Genomic DNA, 17732 nt, shown 5'->3' on the forward strand with positions numbered 1-17732 from the left:
TCTTTGAAGAAAGCAATTTTTTTAAATGATTTTTAGTAGCAATTTAACCACTTACCAATTCAATTGGTGTGATTGAAAAATCATTGAAAAGATACCACTGAGTGCAGGTCACTTTTTCTTTGCGCTGATGATAGGTTTTGCCCACTTTCACTGAACTAACAAGGTTGCCAGGAGATTTTCCATCTTTAACATGAGCGACAGTTGCATAGATTTCATATTCTTTGGTCAAATCATCCATCAAACAGGATTCACTCTTCAAAACAAATGCAGACATTGATTCAAAAGAAACATTTAAATATTAGAAATTACTTATTTCAGTTTGTATATACAGACTGAAAACTTATGAAAACAGAGAATCTATTATTATATTCAAACTATGTTTGTATCCCTCAGGATTTTTCATATATAAATACATACTAAAATATTCTTCAGTTTTAGTAGTTATGTTTGCGAAGACTCACCCATGCACAATATATGAACTCCCTTAATTGTATAAAAATACCGAAAAGTACCAATTTAGAGTCACATATTTACATTAAGTACGACAACTCTCATGCTCTACGTACTCTGTCTTTTCTGAACTATATCTGTGAGTCTATCTTAGTGACCTTTCTGGGCGACAGCAAATGTGGCAATGGGGAACTTGAATTCATAAAAGAGACACCTACAATATAGTATTAACGCTACCAACAAACCAGTTTTCAAGCAAAATTATCTAACTCATGCTCAACTAACAAGTCTTTCAATTTTTACTATGAAAATATTTCACATAAGTCCTTCAACAAATGGAGTTAAAAAAATTACTCACTGGAAAAAAAAGTTCTTAAAACTATTTTCACCTGAGAGAAAGAAAAAGTAAATTTTGTTCAATGTTAGTAGTACAATTACAGCGGATACTAGAAAATGAAGGAACGTTTTTTGATAATTTTATTCTTGTAAAAAGATATACTGATGGAGAATTTCAAGACTATTATCGTTCAGATGATGAAAGCCTAAATAAACCATCAGCAGGAAACAGAAGAAAGGTTATTCCAACAAGAAAAAATGGAACTCAACAAGAAGAAGAAGAACAACAACAGAAAATGGAAGAACGGCTACAGAAAAACCACAAATTACTTCTCAGAAATCTGAACAATAAACCACCCACTGAGAGCAACACAGTGTTTTTGCAGAACACTTTATAGAACATTAGGGAAATCTTTACTTACATTCACGATGAAGACGATATGTTAAACACTTTCTTCTCAATGTCGATTGCAAAGTCTGGCTTCATGTGAAAGAAGTTTAATTACTTTTATGAAACTTAGGAACAACTAAACATAGCAAATTTGTGGACTACATTCTACCTAAAAAAACAAAAACAAGAAAGAAAACAACTGCGTGTCGAATTGAAGGAGCATTTGATTTCAGGTCTACCCTGACGCCCATACAGTGAAGACACAGATCAAGCCATTGTTAGAAGAGACTTTGGCACAAAGTCGAAGTGACATACAGCCGGCCAAAGTAAACAGTGTTGCTACACAGACCTAGAGTCATGCACGTTTTGTGTTTTCCGAGCATCTGAGTGATATTTTCCATTGACTACAGAAGGTCTGGTCACATTTAAAGAGTCCACCACTAGACAGAGTTAAAAGTATAGCCACCAGAATTTAGGGTTAATGCACATTTTCTTGCCCATGTGTGACAAGAACTTGCATAGGGTGTTACGATAAGAAAATTGTGTGAATTTGCTTTTTTTCCATCTTGTATTCAATGTTCTGAAAAGAAGACATAATTGTTTTAAAACGATTGTAATTTAAACGATTAGATGTTTACAACAACATTATTAACACTCTTTAAAATGATATATAAAGTAAAGGCATTATAATGAAAACTTATTTGAAAATGCATCATTTGATATTAAAATTAAAAATTTTGCAAGAACATTCTTCTCGACCTAATACAAATCCAAGTAGAAGAATAAAGTTCCAAAGGCAAGTCAGATTATTTATTTCTAAAAAACATCAAACACAGGAATTTATAAAAATATGAAAGGCTTGCATTTGGGATCAAAGTCACGTTAGCCATTTTCCAACAAATGAACACCATACTGCATGGTTTTGACTTCACAACAGCCTACTTGGACAACATCATCATAACCAGTGTATCCTCAGGAATATATAAGGAGACATACATTGGGATTTTGAAAGAATCCAAGAATACTGTTTGAAGTCAAGGAATCGAAGTGCAAGTTTTTCATGAATGAGATTAGATATTTTAGTTTTATTATTGATGACAATGGAAGACGGCCTGATTCCAAAAGGTCTACAGCCATTAGAGACATGGCAACCCCTGATAATGTATAAGCTCTTCAAAGCTTCCTTGAATTAGAAAACTACAATCCGGTTTTCATCAAAGAATATGCACGAGCTACGTGCCATGTTAAGAAAATTATTAAAGAAAGATGTCTAGAACTGAATTTCTCATTGCCTGGCAATGTTCAAAAAGATCAGATACATTAATGTCAGATCTTTTTCTGACATACTACGATTCAAAGTTATTATCTTCAGACACCCTGGCCTTGTAGCACCAGGGAAATTAGATTTAAAATTGTTTCTTGACAAGCATTACATGGTTGCTTATTTTTTTTTGTACCACTTCAAATAGAGTGTATATAGATAAACTTCTTTTCGATATTACCCTCAACTTTTTTAAACGAAAAAATTGCTGCAATGTAAACGAATAACAAAAAACACTAACCTCTTCAGCAAGTTGTGTTACATTAATTTCATCTCCAGCTAAAGAAAGCCGCAGACCCAGAGGAACATAACTGGTTGGTAATCCATCATCAGCATCAAAACCATCGGGAGAAGTATCAGAATTTCTGAAATACATTTTTTTCAAATATCATTTTTAATATGTCTAGCTTCCAAATTATTTTGAGGTGTATGATTAGTAAATTTAAAATAAAAAAGTTGAATGAAATGTAGTTGAAATATGATTATTTTTCAGAAAACAGAGTAATTGTTATGAGAAAGTTTTGATGTGTATTTTGATTATTTCTTAAATTGTTTGTATTCCAAACGTTTTATTATTTCCAATTTGTTCAAGAATAATCATAAGAATGTTTCAATTTGTTTGAAAAATGTTTGTTTGAAAATCTGGTTGAAAAAGGCAAGTCAGATTATTTATTTCTAAAAAACATCAAAAACAAGGTACATACATAGGGTGTGGGAAAGGGAAGATTAATCTTCACTAGTTTAATTCGTACTTAAACACTATTGTTTATATATATATATATATATATATATATATACTAGCAAAAGTACCCGTCGTTGATTGGGTTCAAAAACAGCCTACAGAAAATGGACTCTGATTTATGAAAGTATGATAGGTTATGAAAAGGAAAGGTTGTAAAGAGATAGCTTCGAATTTGGGGGTATCAAAACCAAAGCAAAATATAATGAAAGTAAAAATAAAATAGATAAACCCCATAATTTATTATACCATACCTGGTCACACTGAAACACTTATCACAATATTCTGTGGATCTATATGAAAAAAAAACTCGTTAAACTTTGTGACATATTTCCATTCTATGGAGGTCAGGTGCGAATGAACACCCCATAATTTTATTATACTATATTTCTTCAAACTGAAACATAATTATCAAAGTATACTTATGCAGATAGATATGAAAAGTCTTTATTAAAGTTTGTGCCTATTTCCATTCTATGGGGGTCAGGCGCGAAAGCAGACCCCACAATTTTATTATACCATCCCTATTTAAGTTAAAACATACTTATCAAAGTATTATTATGTACATCTATATCAAAAACACTTGTAAACGTTTTTTTTTAATTTTTTAATCTTTTATTTCCATACTTTGTGGACCAGGCGCGAACACAGACCCCACAATTTTAATGAACCACCGTTCTGCCAGATCAAACACACCCATTCCTGTGTCTCGATACATCTTCTATCATCATATGTAATCAGTTTTTTAAAATAGTCAACTATATAGGAGCCTATTCGTGACCAGACACACACACACATTCAGCTTTATATTATATATATATATATATATAAAAAGAAAAGATAAGGTGATAAGGATTAAAGTTACATTATGTCAATAAGATTAAGGATGATCACAAGTGAAAGAGAAATGGGTAGGGAGGGAACCTATTTAGGCCATGGCATTTCAAAGCTAAATGCTTCTCATCAGAAGAGGAAAAAAATTAGCATTATATGTAGCTTTGAAATGCCATGGCCTAAAGTTATTTCCCTTTCACTTATTGTGATTGTCCTTAACCTTTTGATATGATAATGTAATAAAGTTTTAATGTAAATTTAATTCTTTTTTCCTTATCTTTTCTTGTAACTTGCTCCTCGTAATAAGTGTTTTATCTATCTGGATAGGTGTTTTTTTCTCAAAAAGTTTGTTTTTTAAAAGTTAACTTTATCTCTCTTTCTCCCTATATATATATATATATACACACACACATACCACACATACATAAAAAAAGATCAAAACCCTAAGTAAAAAAAGCGACACAATTATGGTTCATTATGAAACGAAAAGGATACACTTGGCAATTCATCTTGATGTGCAAAGATGATGTAAAAAATAATTTTCTTTATTATTTCGATTATTCAGATGCCTGTTTTCGTCTTTAATTCTTTATTCTTATAACATTTCAACCAAACTTCTTCATGTGCATCTTGTAGAATCCTTATAGACAATTTGGGAATCGTGAAATTTCAAACAAAACATTATTCCTGTGGCGAAAATTGTTGGAACGCAGGCTTACCTTTTAAACAGCCTCGGTGTGCGCTTTGCCAACGCAGCATCATGATGCTGAAAAAGGTCCAAGATGGCGCCTACGGCCTTATATAACAATGCAGTCTCGCAGAATCTTGTGTGCTCTCGTGCAGGTATGCAAATTTGGAGGACTGTCTTTTATAAAAACAGGCCACTGGAGCAGATGGGACAGAGGTGAAAACGAGTCTACAGAAAGTACTAACGGACGACGATGCTGCTGCAGTGAGCTGAGGTTTTGTGTACTCTTTTTTTCTTTGCAACAACATTTCCTGAGTTTGAAAAGACATATTTGAAAAAGGTTGGAAGTTACATCAGCCGAAACATCTGGAGTTTAATATCTAATATGAGAACAGTCGTCTGAATTATCAATCCTCATCTACATTCTGAAATATGTCCAGAAAATATGTTTCTACACACATATACATATACGCACATAAACATACAGATAACTACACAAACATGCTACATTGTAATGAAATGATGAAGTAGATACACTTATTAGACATCACTTATTTTAGAGTAATGTCATTAAGAAGGAGACTGATATTGGACTTTGCGATTTTCATGTATTTAGTATTTCATTTTCTACATGAACAATACAATAGTAATATTGTCGATTTATTGTGGGAATGGGTGTATCTGATGGTGGTTATTTTTATTTTTTGGTGTTTTATTTAACTTCATGCATTGTTTGACACAGTTCAACTCTACTTATAACAATAATTTGACTTGTCCATTTATCTAGAACTGATGCATATCTAAATAAAAATATCTGCACTAAGGTGGGATTTTTAGTTTTATTTTTTTTTTTCACTTACATTGATTTTGATATTAAAAACTTTCTAGCTATACAATGTCTCAGTACTTATTTAATAATTTACCTCTATCATTAAAGTTTATTATTTCTAGTTTCTTATTCAAACAAAAATAAAAGGCCATAAAAATTTACTATTTTGCTTTTCTTTCGATTCTATTGTTAGTGTTTTTTTATTTTCATGTAGACTTCAAAAACATTTGAACAGTGAAGCATTATGTCTATTCATTCTTTAAGATTTGTGATTAAATGAGTTTGATGTATTAAATAAAACTTTTTCTCTTCAGAGTTTTCTTCAATAGATATTGTTCTCAAGTATTGGTTAAAAGGCAGTTATTTTGTAGCGGACAATTGTCTACCTTTTATGATTACACTGGCTTTGATTTACTCTATTAATTAAATTCTTATTAATGTTGTTGTTTATTATTTTGTTTTTAACAATTCTTTTCTAAATTATTAGTACAGCTACAACTTAATTTCAGGATATTTTCACTGAATAGTTTGCGTGTGTGTTTTTTATGCCTCCCCACTCCCCTCGAATACCCTTATTTAGTTTTTATCATTTGATTAAATGGATGCGCAAACTATCCGATCTTTTTTACTTCTTTTTATATTTATTACAGATTTCTAACACTAATTTTTGTGCTTTTATAGCCACAGTTTTTAAGATTATATATATATTATATATATATTCACTAATTGCGTCTGCATTAGACAAGTTTGTACTTCTACCTTTGACTGATTTACTTATATATTTAATTATATATTTAGTTATATATTTAGTTATATATTTAATTATATATTTAGTTATATATTTAATTATTGACGATAAGTTGTGAACAGGATTGTTGACTGGATTGTTTTATAAATTCTTTTCGCAGATTTAACATAACATCAAAGTAATTGACTTATCTAATATTGGAGATTACCTCAAGCTTTATTCCAATGTTAAACAAGTCAATTTCCTAAACAAGGGAAATTATAAGATTAATGTTAAAACTAATTTTAATATTATTGAGAAATTAATTCTGAAAAATATTTTAGCTTAGAAATTTTGGAATTAGGAAACTATATATAACTCATACATTTGAGGTAAATGTTTATAGTAGAAAATTAAACATTTATGAACATAAATTTTTAAGTGTTTTTTTTTTCTTTTTTTTTAGATAATTCTTTAAAAAAAATACTCACTGGTTATTTCTGTCGGATTTATGAAGAAAAAAACAATCTTGTCTTTTACAGAGCTGTCCATAGCGACAAAGTTTCTTTCTTGGACTGTTAACACCTTCTTGAAATTCAGACGAATCTTTTTTTATAAACTAGAAGAAATTAAAAAAAGAAGGCATATTCTTTATAATTGGAAAAAAAATCTCTCTAAATAATACAATTCACATATGTGTAATTGTCTTTACCTATAATTTTAAAATAAGAAAGTACTAATTTAGAAACTAAGACTTGGCTTAGTGGATAAAAGTGTTTTTTTCACGTAAACACTTTAATCCACTAGGCCAAATCTTGATGATTGAGGCCTGAAAAGATATCCTGCTGAACACCTGATCATTTCCATATAAAAATGATCAAACTTTGTATTATGAAAATGAACTGATTTATTTTTATTGGATCCTTAAGTTCAACCTAGGAGAAAGCAGAAAAGATAGATATCTGTTTTGTCTTGTGGCTGGAAAAAAAGATACACCTTGAAAAAATGGTGAATCTCTTTTCTTTTTCACTACATTTGTCCCAGTTACAAGCATCACCCACCATTACAATGCATCCAATGGAATATTAAATAAGTGGTATTTTGTGAATGTGAAACTGATTTTATGTAAATCAACAATAATTATTTATTATATGAATATAATTGAAAAGAAATTACTTTATTGTTTGCAGTTGAGCAAACATCCATTGAATGTTTGTTATTCCATTAACATCTGACTAAATGTAGGGGTACATAAATCTGTTTTGCAAAATGATTTTTTGATCAAGAGAGACAATTGGAGGCTAAAGTCATAAAATGCTATTATTCTAGATGGAATCTATTTCATTTAACAGAATAAAAAAATCTACTTCTTTAGAGATTTTTTTTTTAATTCCCGAGTTATCAAGTTTAAAATAAGTTAACTAATCCAAATAAATAAATCAGTTGGAATAGCTTTCTATAATGGAGATTATGTATAGATGTTGTAATCTATACATGTAATTGGAATTACATCACAATTACCCCAAAGTGTTATACTTATTTTAGATGATTTCATTTTGAAATTTTAATCACAAAATCTCATATCATTTACACTGTTGATCTACATTAATACTTTATTCTATCTCTCTTTATATATACAATGAAATCGTACATAGTGAATGACATTGATAATTAACCGATTTCAATAATAGATTGCAAGCATTAATTATTAATTAAGAATGTATATTTGTAATAGTTTTGTGAAAAAAGAAAGCAATAAAACTGTATTATTTCTTTAGTTAAAATATCAGTGACTATTTGTACTTAAAGAAATTGAATAAAGTTATCCATTTGGAAATTAACAGATAACACCAAGAATTAAGAAGAATTTTCATACTTTTGTCCAGAGATTTCAGTTACTTTTAGTGTAAATAAAGAAGAAATAATCATTACATTATTTCCACATTATTTTTCAGAAACAAATCTTGACAGACATGTACAATACATTTTATTAACGTTTTATTTTTATAATAATTTTAATGCACCAAAGGTGGACCAACTCCTCCCAATCCAAACCTTTTATTACTGAAATTTTGAAAAAATTCTTCTGACTTATATCAAGTATCGCATTTTTAGATAATAATTTTCTTTTAATATATTGTCCAATTTTTAGTAGAAAGCACGGTTAATCTTGTTATATTAGATTAATATTATTAAAATAAGAAAAAATATCTGAAAAAGACATTTGTGAAAGCAAGAATTCATGTTTTTTGCAATAATAATGTACAAAAGAAAATGGAATTTCCACTTATTTTCTCTTTCTGTAATCTAGTTTACATAAAAATTTTATCTAAAGTAATATTTCATATATATATATATATATCTCCAACCAAAATCTAGATTTAGCAGACAATGAAAAAATGCTTAGGAAATATCAAAACTAGATGGATCTGTTCAAATTATAGCAAACAAACCCACTAAAAATAAATAATTTTTTTTAATGTGAAAATTTGATCCTTAATTTTAAATAATATTCTAAAAAGAAAAAAAAGAAAAATATTCAGTTCAGATCTGTCTACATAAGTAGAATATTTACTTTAAATTAAATTAATGAAATAAAATGCATTGAGTGAAAAATGAATTGAATTCATAAAATTTAAAAAGTCAAAATAATTTTTATGAGTAGAAAATATTATTTTGACTTTTTAAATTTTATGAATTTAATTCATTTTTCACTCAATGCATTTCATTCCATTAATTTCATTTAAAGTAAATATTCTACTTATTAGCAAAATATATTTCCAAACATAAATCATATGATTTACCTGCAATTGTGTCCGCCAGAATTCAACATCCCTGGGATTTTCCAAACCACAATTTAAAGCAAGAATATCAGGTAACGATTTAATTAACTTCTTTTGTACCTATAAGACAGATAAATTCACAAAATATTAATGAAAGGTTGTAAATTTTTTTCTTCAATTAAAAGAAAAAGTTATTCACATAAGTTTTTTTTCACAAACCATTGACATGTTTATGAAAATCAGAGTCTCGTTTTAAAAATTGTTGAGGCATCATAACCCAATTCATTTATTAATAAAATTATTTTCCTTAGTTTTTAATGTGATACTCAAATAGTTTTTAAGTTTTATTTTCTACTGGTTTAATTGGATGTATGATTACCTCCCTTTGATTATTATTATTATTTTATTTGCAAAAGGGTTTACTGTCTATGAACGCTATAAGCTAAGTGGACAACTATAATAGAGGAAGACCTGAAGGTAATAGCTGCTACACTCTATTCCCAGGATTACTTCACTTGCTCTTGATCCTTTTATTTTAAAGTGTTTAGCAAAAGGAGCATCAAGTACCATTTCAAGGTCTTTGGTATGGTTCAACTGAAGATTGTCATATTGAGTTATTTTATATTTCTATGTTGGAAATATAAATGAGAAAATTAAATTCTGACTTTATAGTTTTAAATTTATTTTACTGGAATTATCTTAACACAGTAACTAACTGGACTTATAAATGAACATTTTTTATTAAGACACCATCCGTTTAATCCGTTCTTTTTTTTTTTAATGTTTTTCTAAAGAAAAAAATAAAATTATTCACTGGTTCTGTGCTCTGCCATACACCGTGCAATCAAATTTCTGTTGGGAATATACCAAAGTGATTCCAATTGCCTTGGATATGCATACCGAATACAGTTTTGAGTTGCTGTTAGTTTCAGATTTAATACCCCAAAACAGTAAGATGAAGCAGAGATCAAGCCCTTTGTTTCTTTAGAGCAACTAACACTCAGCTACTGCTTTCTAGTGTTCAAAAGTTACAGGGGATGTGAATAGTTAATCAAAGAAAGGTTAGATTTAATAGTCGATTGAAATCAATTCTTTTGTTTGGTCAGATAGAGCTTCTCTGACCTACCATCTAGCCCAAAGGTGAAAATGGAGTGTTGCAAATTACATAACTATTTAGGCAACTAGGACATAAACTACTCAACCACAAGAATCCTACACACAACAAACCGATGGCCCTGTTGGAGGGAAGTTGGGATTTTACCTCCTCGGCAGAAGTGCAGTCAGCATATTCTACAGCCCTGACTGACAGGGCATGCACAATGAACAGCAATTCTACCCAAACTTGGGAAAAATATTACAATAACCAAAAAGGTTTAAAACAAAAAAGAATTACATAAATGTCATGATCTCATTCTATATCTCTTTTGTTTTCAAAGTCTTTCTCTTCATCATCATATTCGATTTAACGTCCATTACTTTTGGAACAACCCTCGTATATAGAATGTATAAAATCTTTTGAAAGAAAAATTGATCAAAATGTTCAATTATCAGAGTAAAAGTCTAACATTTATTAAAATAGTTATATCGGGAGTATAATAGATGTACCAAGGGTTTCCCTGCTAACATAATTTTCAGTGTTCATCTAAATGGGTAGATACTGAAGAATTGCAATACATGTATGTGATATATATACATGTATGTATAAATGGACAAATACAAACGTTTTTTTCCACCTATCCTAACTATATTAACATCAAAACGGTTTATGCTTATTTAATTCTATGATAAAAGAAAGTATTATATATATATATATATATATATATATATATATATATATATACACACTAGCATGGGTACCTGGCATTGCCTGGGTTGACATGAAGTTCCGTTTGGCCACACCTAAGGATATTAATCATTTTCATCATGGGTAACAATTTCAAAAATAGCATGAATGATAAAAACATGTAAATGTAGAAGTATGTGATACCCTATTTCAGCACAAGGGATACAAAAAGAAGAAACTATTCTCTGGATATTGAGCACTTTTTGTTGTCCGTGTGTTAAAAAGAATCCCCTCCCAAAAAATAAATTAAAACCACTTTTGTTTCAATAAAAATAGCAGCGAGTGACGAACGACAAAAATGTGCCAAACGTATGCGTGATATGAGTTTTTTTTATTTTTTGTAAAGGCACTTTTCTTCACTGGCTTTTTTTTCTTCATAAATAAAGTAAATTTTCAATTTGCTTTTTTTGTATGGGGGAGGGGGCTTTTTTGTTTCTAAAAGTGTGGCTGAAGTTTGAATTCGAAGCGGTCAAAGTTTCTGTATAGCCATTTCAAGAATATTAAAAACAAACAAATTAAATTTTTTCAGTTTATTCATAAATGTTTCTTTTGTTTGAATATTTAAAAAAACAACAACATTTTTCTGCTACACGGAATTATTTTTTTCAAGCTAGAAACTTATTGAGATTATCAAATTATTTTATTTGGTGAGATAACTTTTAAAAAGTCGATGTCGGAAATAATTCCACATAAATTAAATATATTATCAATTAAATTGTTATTTATCGTTTATTAAATAACAATTTTAAATAGAACACTTAAAATAATTCTCTTGCTAGAAACATTAACTAACATACCGCTATTTAGTAAAATCGATTTTCCTTAATGCAATATGCAAATGAGGTGGCCTCTTAATTGTATATTTTGCAAGAATCATACTATATATATAGAAATAAATGAAAGAGTAATGTAGCGGACCTTTTATATATAATGAATAAATGACAAAAGTCTACATTCAATTTATGTTGACCATCTTACAATTTATTCCTTTAATTCAGTTGATGTTTACACTTCTTGACAGTATCTGTTTCATAGCACAAAATCATTCACTTAATTATTATATCAATCAATGAATCTATTTTGTCCTTAATTCATCAGAAGAAATAGCAACTATCGATCCACTGAAAGGAAATAAAATGCATTTGGACATGATTAAAAAATCCGAAAATTGGAAAAGAAGCTGCAATTATCTTATTATTTGCTTACATTACACCATTTTGAACTTAGAAATTATATATATATATATATATATATATATAGTAGTCTGCAAATGCAAGCAACAATAGATATTCCTAATCTGCATATTTATTTCATAAAGAGTTTGTAGTAAATCAATATTCACTAATATACATTTCCAATATGTATTGTCATATTTTTATATACACGCAATAACAATGTCAATATAAATATTATTATAATTGATCGTATTAAAGCAATTTAATAACAAATAATATTTTGAAACCCGTCTTAGAACTTCAGTTTCATTATTTTTCAAAGGAAATAATGATGCCTTTTATAACTAAGTATATTTTAATGAAGGAGGAAAAAACAAAAAACAGATTCAATCAGAAATATTGTGTTTCATTTTGAAATTGAACTGGGTAGCATGGTATCAGTTCTGTTTTCATAAAACTGTTCTGATAGGAATCATTTTTAAGGTATTACACCCTCTTTTAAGAAATGAGTAATGTAGTATGTCCTGTTGTTATGAGATCATCTTCCCAGAGATTACTTTTTCCTTTTAAAGAGGGATAGGTGGAGGTAGGACATGTGTAGTATCTGTTCACATGATACCAAACTTGTAGGCATTATCTTCTCCTTTTATAAAGGGAGAATCCTCCCAAGTACTAACTTTTTGGGCGGATGGGGGGGGGGGTAAGGTAATGTTCTTTAAGACATAATCATTTTTTTCCCTCTCCTCCTTTGGAAGTTCGCATAGTATATTTTCATTCATCTTGATATGCATGGCTTGTTTTGAGGGACAATATATGTTTTTTCCTCATAATATCACCCTCCCAGGATCACCTTCTATTTTGGGAGAGGATGGTGACAGGCATTAACTCCTCCATTTTGGGAAGAAGGTATAGTGTTGGTTTATCATGATACAATCTTTTAAAGTTAGTAAAAATATGTGATTGAAAAATAAATAAAAATAAATCTTATTTATTGAATATAGGAAAACAAACATTTAGTTCCCAAATGTCCATACAAGCATCTAAAAAGTTTGTTTATGACATTAATGAATGTCAAATTGTTTTTAAGACATTTTTCTTCATGGAAAGTCTTATGAATGTTTGGAAAAAAAAATAACAGAGAAGTTATATTAATAAATCAAATAAAAAATAACTATATAATATTTCCCTCAAAAAACTTCTAAATGAATACTACATAATCATAATGTTAAAAAAAATCAGAATTTTAAAACCAAAAAATCTATTTTATAAACCGAAAATATTGACCATCTTTATGTTAGAAAAGGTGTAAGTTTTGTCAATCCACTTACATGCGGCTGATAACGACTGCAATCGTTGCACCACGCTTGTATTACTTGTTCGGATGTAAGACTGTGTAGCAACACGTCAGAAAAAGATATTGAAGTAGGAGAAGCATCTAAAAAAGAATTTCAATTTACTTTTAAACACAAATTTTTAATGAATTTTTCATAAATTTTTAAAAACCTTTTGTTAAATGCTTTTACTCAATTTCAGAAACATTTTTATTTAACTTTGTTTTAATTGCTTTCATTAAAATAGGATTTAAAACAGAAATATAAGTGAGTAGATGAAGAATTATCTTAATTACGAATTATCATTTCATTAATTCTGACAGCGTTACTAACAATATTTTATCAACTTTAAATTGTTTGAATTAAAATATTAAAACAAATAATATATATTAATGTCTGTCTATTAAAATTCTATTATAATTAAATATTTTATGTGGAGAGTTATTTATTGGAAAATTCCAATTTAAAAGATTAAGAAACATATGTCCAATTTTGGATTAAACTAGTAAATTGAAAAGGGGGTTGCATCAAATAATTTTCCAGTTTCTATTTTTCTTCTATCATTCCTATTATTTGTTACTTTTAGTATTAACTGAAGCGAACATGACTATGTTCTAATTGACTAGGTAGAACCAAATATTCATTTATGAGATGCATTGCTATCTAGGTTTAACACGGAAACCATTGTGAAACTAATTTCTTCATCTTGGTTGATGTTCTCACAAAATATCTCCCAAGTCTTTGTTTATTAATTGTTGAAAATGTTTAAGATGTTAATATCTATGCTGAATGCAATTGTGTTTGTTCAGATCATTTTGTTACATAAGAGTACTTCTAGAATTTTTCATAATTTCATGCAGTTATTTTTGGTATTGAAAGTAAAATATTTTCCAATGTTTGAAGCTAGAATAAGTGGGGGTCTAATCTTAAAATTTCCTAATTGTTATGAGAGTTACAGAAAATAATTTTAAGTGTATGTGAATCATCACATGATGACATTCAGAGGTGACAGACACAGAAATTACACCATGCTGTTTAAATATATGGGAACAAACAATAAAAATATACCAGTTAGAAACACACTTCTGATAATTGGTGATACTAAGAAACTGCAGTAAAATGTTAAAGCTAAGTGCATTTTGTTATCATTATTGATATAGATCTATCCAATTGAACGTCAATCCTTTGATTTGTTCAAGTTCTGCTGCTTCAGTTTGGTTCTGCTCCAATTTTATCAGAGCTTATACTTGTGCATTATAACAACTTCACTTACATATGTATTTTATTTGATTATGATGATGAAAAATGATTGAAGCTTAAAATCAATGAAAAAATAAAACATTAAAACATTTAAAGGAATATGTATATACAAACCTGCAGAAGGAATTGGATACGATAAATTAAAAAGTGTAGAATGTGTTTCTCTTCGTGTTTTATGACCACAACGACATCGAAGGACAGTCTCTATCTGGGTACCAAATAATCGACTTATGATGGAGATTTCCCTTTCATGTGGTTGAAGGACACTAAAAAATACATGAAATCAACAATTTTTGTAATCAAATAAAAATTATCTCATTTCACAAGGCAATAAAACTTCACGCATGGGCGAACAATGGCTATAAGTTCATCATTCGGAGTATTGTTGCCACATTTGGTGCATCTGTTACTAGTCTGTCACGCTTACATAGCATTCAAAAGAGAGCCACCAACCTAATAAGTCCTGCACTGTCCCATTGTCAAAATGTTGCATCCCGCTGCCTGTTCTACAAGTATTTTAACGGAAGGTGTTCTGACGAACTTCAAGCCCTTGTAACCCCACAATGTAAATACCCCCGACAAACCTGTCAAGCAGCTAAATCTCACCCCTACACAGTAGAGATCTCTAAATGTCAGAAAGCCTTCTACTCTAATAATTTCTTCCCTCGAAAATTCCAGGTCCTTGCTTCCTTGACTGTACTGACATACAGAAGTTCAAGTGTAATATGAGCAGACATCTTGCTGCTCAACTCCATACATAGTGTCAGTGCAAATTATGTCCCGGATAAGTGAAAATCCAATAAAAAATAAATAAAAATATCGTTAACATCCATTTTGATTGCATACATTTTTCATAAAATATTTCATTGCCATTAAAAAATAATTCACTTAGTTAAAAAGACGTATTTTTAAGGATTAGATTTTAATGTAAATCAATATAACCATTTAAACAAATTTCTGTTAATAAAACGAATTATACAAGAAAATAGATTTAAAATGGGAAATAACAATATCGAATGGTTACAAATCATTGAAATCACAATATTTCTCAACTTGGGTCAACTTCAAATTACAACTGAGAGGTATTTAAAAAAAAAATTCTTTTTATTACATTTTTACCCTAAACAAGGCACGTTGCCACTTTGATGTAGGGGGCTAGTATCAGGGACCTAAGTTGCAGGGGTACTATGTAGGGAGTTTAGCAGCAAGATGTCTGTTCACATTACACTTGAACTTCTGCATGTCAGTACAGTTGGGGAAGCAGGAAACCGGAAGAGAATTCCAAAGTCCTGCAGTTTTGGGGAAGAAGCTATTAGAGTAAAAGGCTTTCTTACATCTAGGGATCTCAACTGTATAGGGGTGGGACTTCGCAGTTTGTCGGGGGTATTTTCGTTGAGGGGGTTGGTTCAAGAGCTTGTAGTTTGTCAGAGCATCCACCATTAAAATACTTGTAAAGCAGAGGGATGCAACATTTCGTCAGTGGGACAGGGGCTGAAGTTTAGATGACAGTTCGGGACCTATTAGGTTGGCAACTCTCTTTTGGACACTGTCCAGGAGCGAGAGACTAGTAGCAGATGCACCAGCCCAAATGTGACAGCAGTACTCCATAGACAGGCGAATGGTGGCTTTGTAGAGGTACAGGATATTTACAGACATAAGTAACTTTCTAGCAAGATAGAGAGTGTCCACTTTCTTTGCCTTAGCAATAGTGGTAGTGATAGAGTCAGTGATAAACAAACAAACAAAAAAAACAAAAAAACGCTTATAGAGATGAAAGAAGTAGTAAAATTAAATTTTCAATAAAATGAAATTACTTTCACTAATAAAATACATTTCCAAGTATTTTACTTGGAAAAGTATTTTATTAGTGAAAGTAATTTCATGTGGGTGTATGACTAGTCAACTTATTTTTAGGTCAATATTCGTCAGAGGTTAATGTTTCAATTAGTTTTATAAGGAAGTAACAATTAGGTGAAAGACAAGATTTATTTAATGAAACAATTAAATTAATCTTTTACCAAACCTATCTATATCTAACCTAATTTTCTTAAAAATGGATGTAGACATGTTTCTAAGAAAACTGAAAATCAGTTGTAGTCATATTTTCTAACCTCCCACTCTTTTTGCAAGTTTAATTGGGTAGAAATCTGCTGCAATTTCAGAAAGATTTTTTGAATAGTAAAATATGTGTTCTCACTTATTTTGTTCAAGAAAATGACATTTTTATTTATAAATTAGGATAAAGATGAAAAAACATATTTATCAAATATTTGTTTCTTGTTAGGAGCACATAGCAAAGGCATAGTTGTATGTGTATTGAATAAATTAACATTATAGTAGAATAGTTTAAAATCATTTTAACATTATTGAAAAAAACTGCGATTGATTTTTTAATTCTAAACACAGTTTATTCAATTTACTTTAAAAACTCTTTTGTTTATTTTATTTAATATTATCAATAACATTTTAAATACTCTGCAAAGTTGAAAATTTTTTAGACATTAACATTTGAATATTGCAAAAATGTTCTCATCCTTTTAAGCAGAAAAAGAATTAAATTTTATGAATAATATCTTTAGCTACTCCATTTATGTTTGCTATTTGGATAAAATCCATTTTTGTTCTCTCTCCTCCTTTGCCTCTCCTCCCACCATTATTTATGGTAAATTATTTACAGTAGCATAGATATGACAGTCCTTTGCTTACTTTGAAAATGAAAAGTATGATTTAATGATAACTAGATGCATATCTATAAATATATAATTTGTCTTTTTTATTCTAATCCTATAAATGAAAATATTTTATTGGATGAAATAATCATTTAAATATTAAAAATATTAAATTATCAAACTAACAAGATTTCTTCCAAATTAAACTTGCAAAAAATAAATAAAAAATGTAGAAAATACACATAAGAGATTAAAAATAACTTTTGTTCAATTTCCTGACATTTGACCAAGATGAGTAAATCTGGTCTAAGGCATGAACCTTCATCTACCTCAAAATCCAATGTTATTTTTGAACT

At 29.3% G+C, this 17732-nt stretch overlaps 1 protein-coding gene across 2 annotated transcripts in view; it reads right to left on the reverse strand.

Annotated features, from left to right (window-relative positions):
* The window catches only part of LOC145292022 (PAN2-PAN3 deadenylation complex catalytic subunit PAN2-like), a 147229-nt gene that overhangs the window by 11920 nt on the left and 117577 nt on the right, over positions 1-17732 (reverse strand). For both annotated transcript variants that reach the window (XM_080138028.1, XM_080138029.1), the window contains 6 exons: positions 14822-14973; positions 13445-13551; positions 9120-9218; positions 6807-6934; positions 2740-2863; positions 56-253 (listed from right to left, as the gene is read on the reverse strand). In XM_080138028.1, coding sequence (XP_079994154.1) covers positions 56-253; positions 2740-2863; positions 6807-6934; positions 9120-9218; positions 13445-13551; positions 14822-14973 — 808 coding nt within the window. The remainder of the gene's footprint in view (positions 1-55; positions 254-2739; positions 2864-6806; positions 6935-9119; positions 9219-13444; positions 13552-14821; positions 14974-17732) is intronic.

Source organism: Euprymna scolopes, chromosome 13 (genome assembly GCF_053919585.1).
Source record: "Euprymna scolopes isolate OS-2025 chromosome 13, ASM5391958v1, whole genome shotgun sequence".
In the NCBI taxonomy this organism is placed as follows: domain Eukaryota; kingdom Metazoa; phylum Mollusca; class Cephalopoda; order Sepiida; family Sepiolidae; genus Euprymna; species Euprymna scolopes.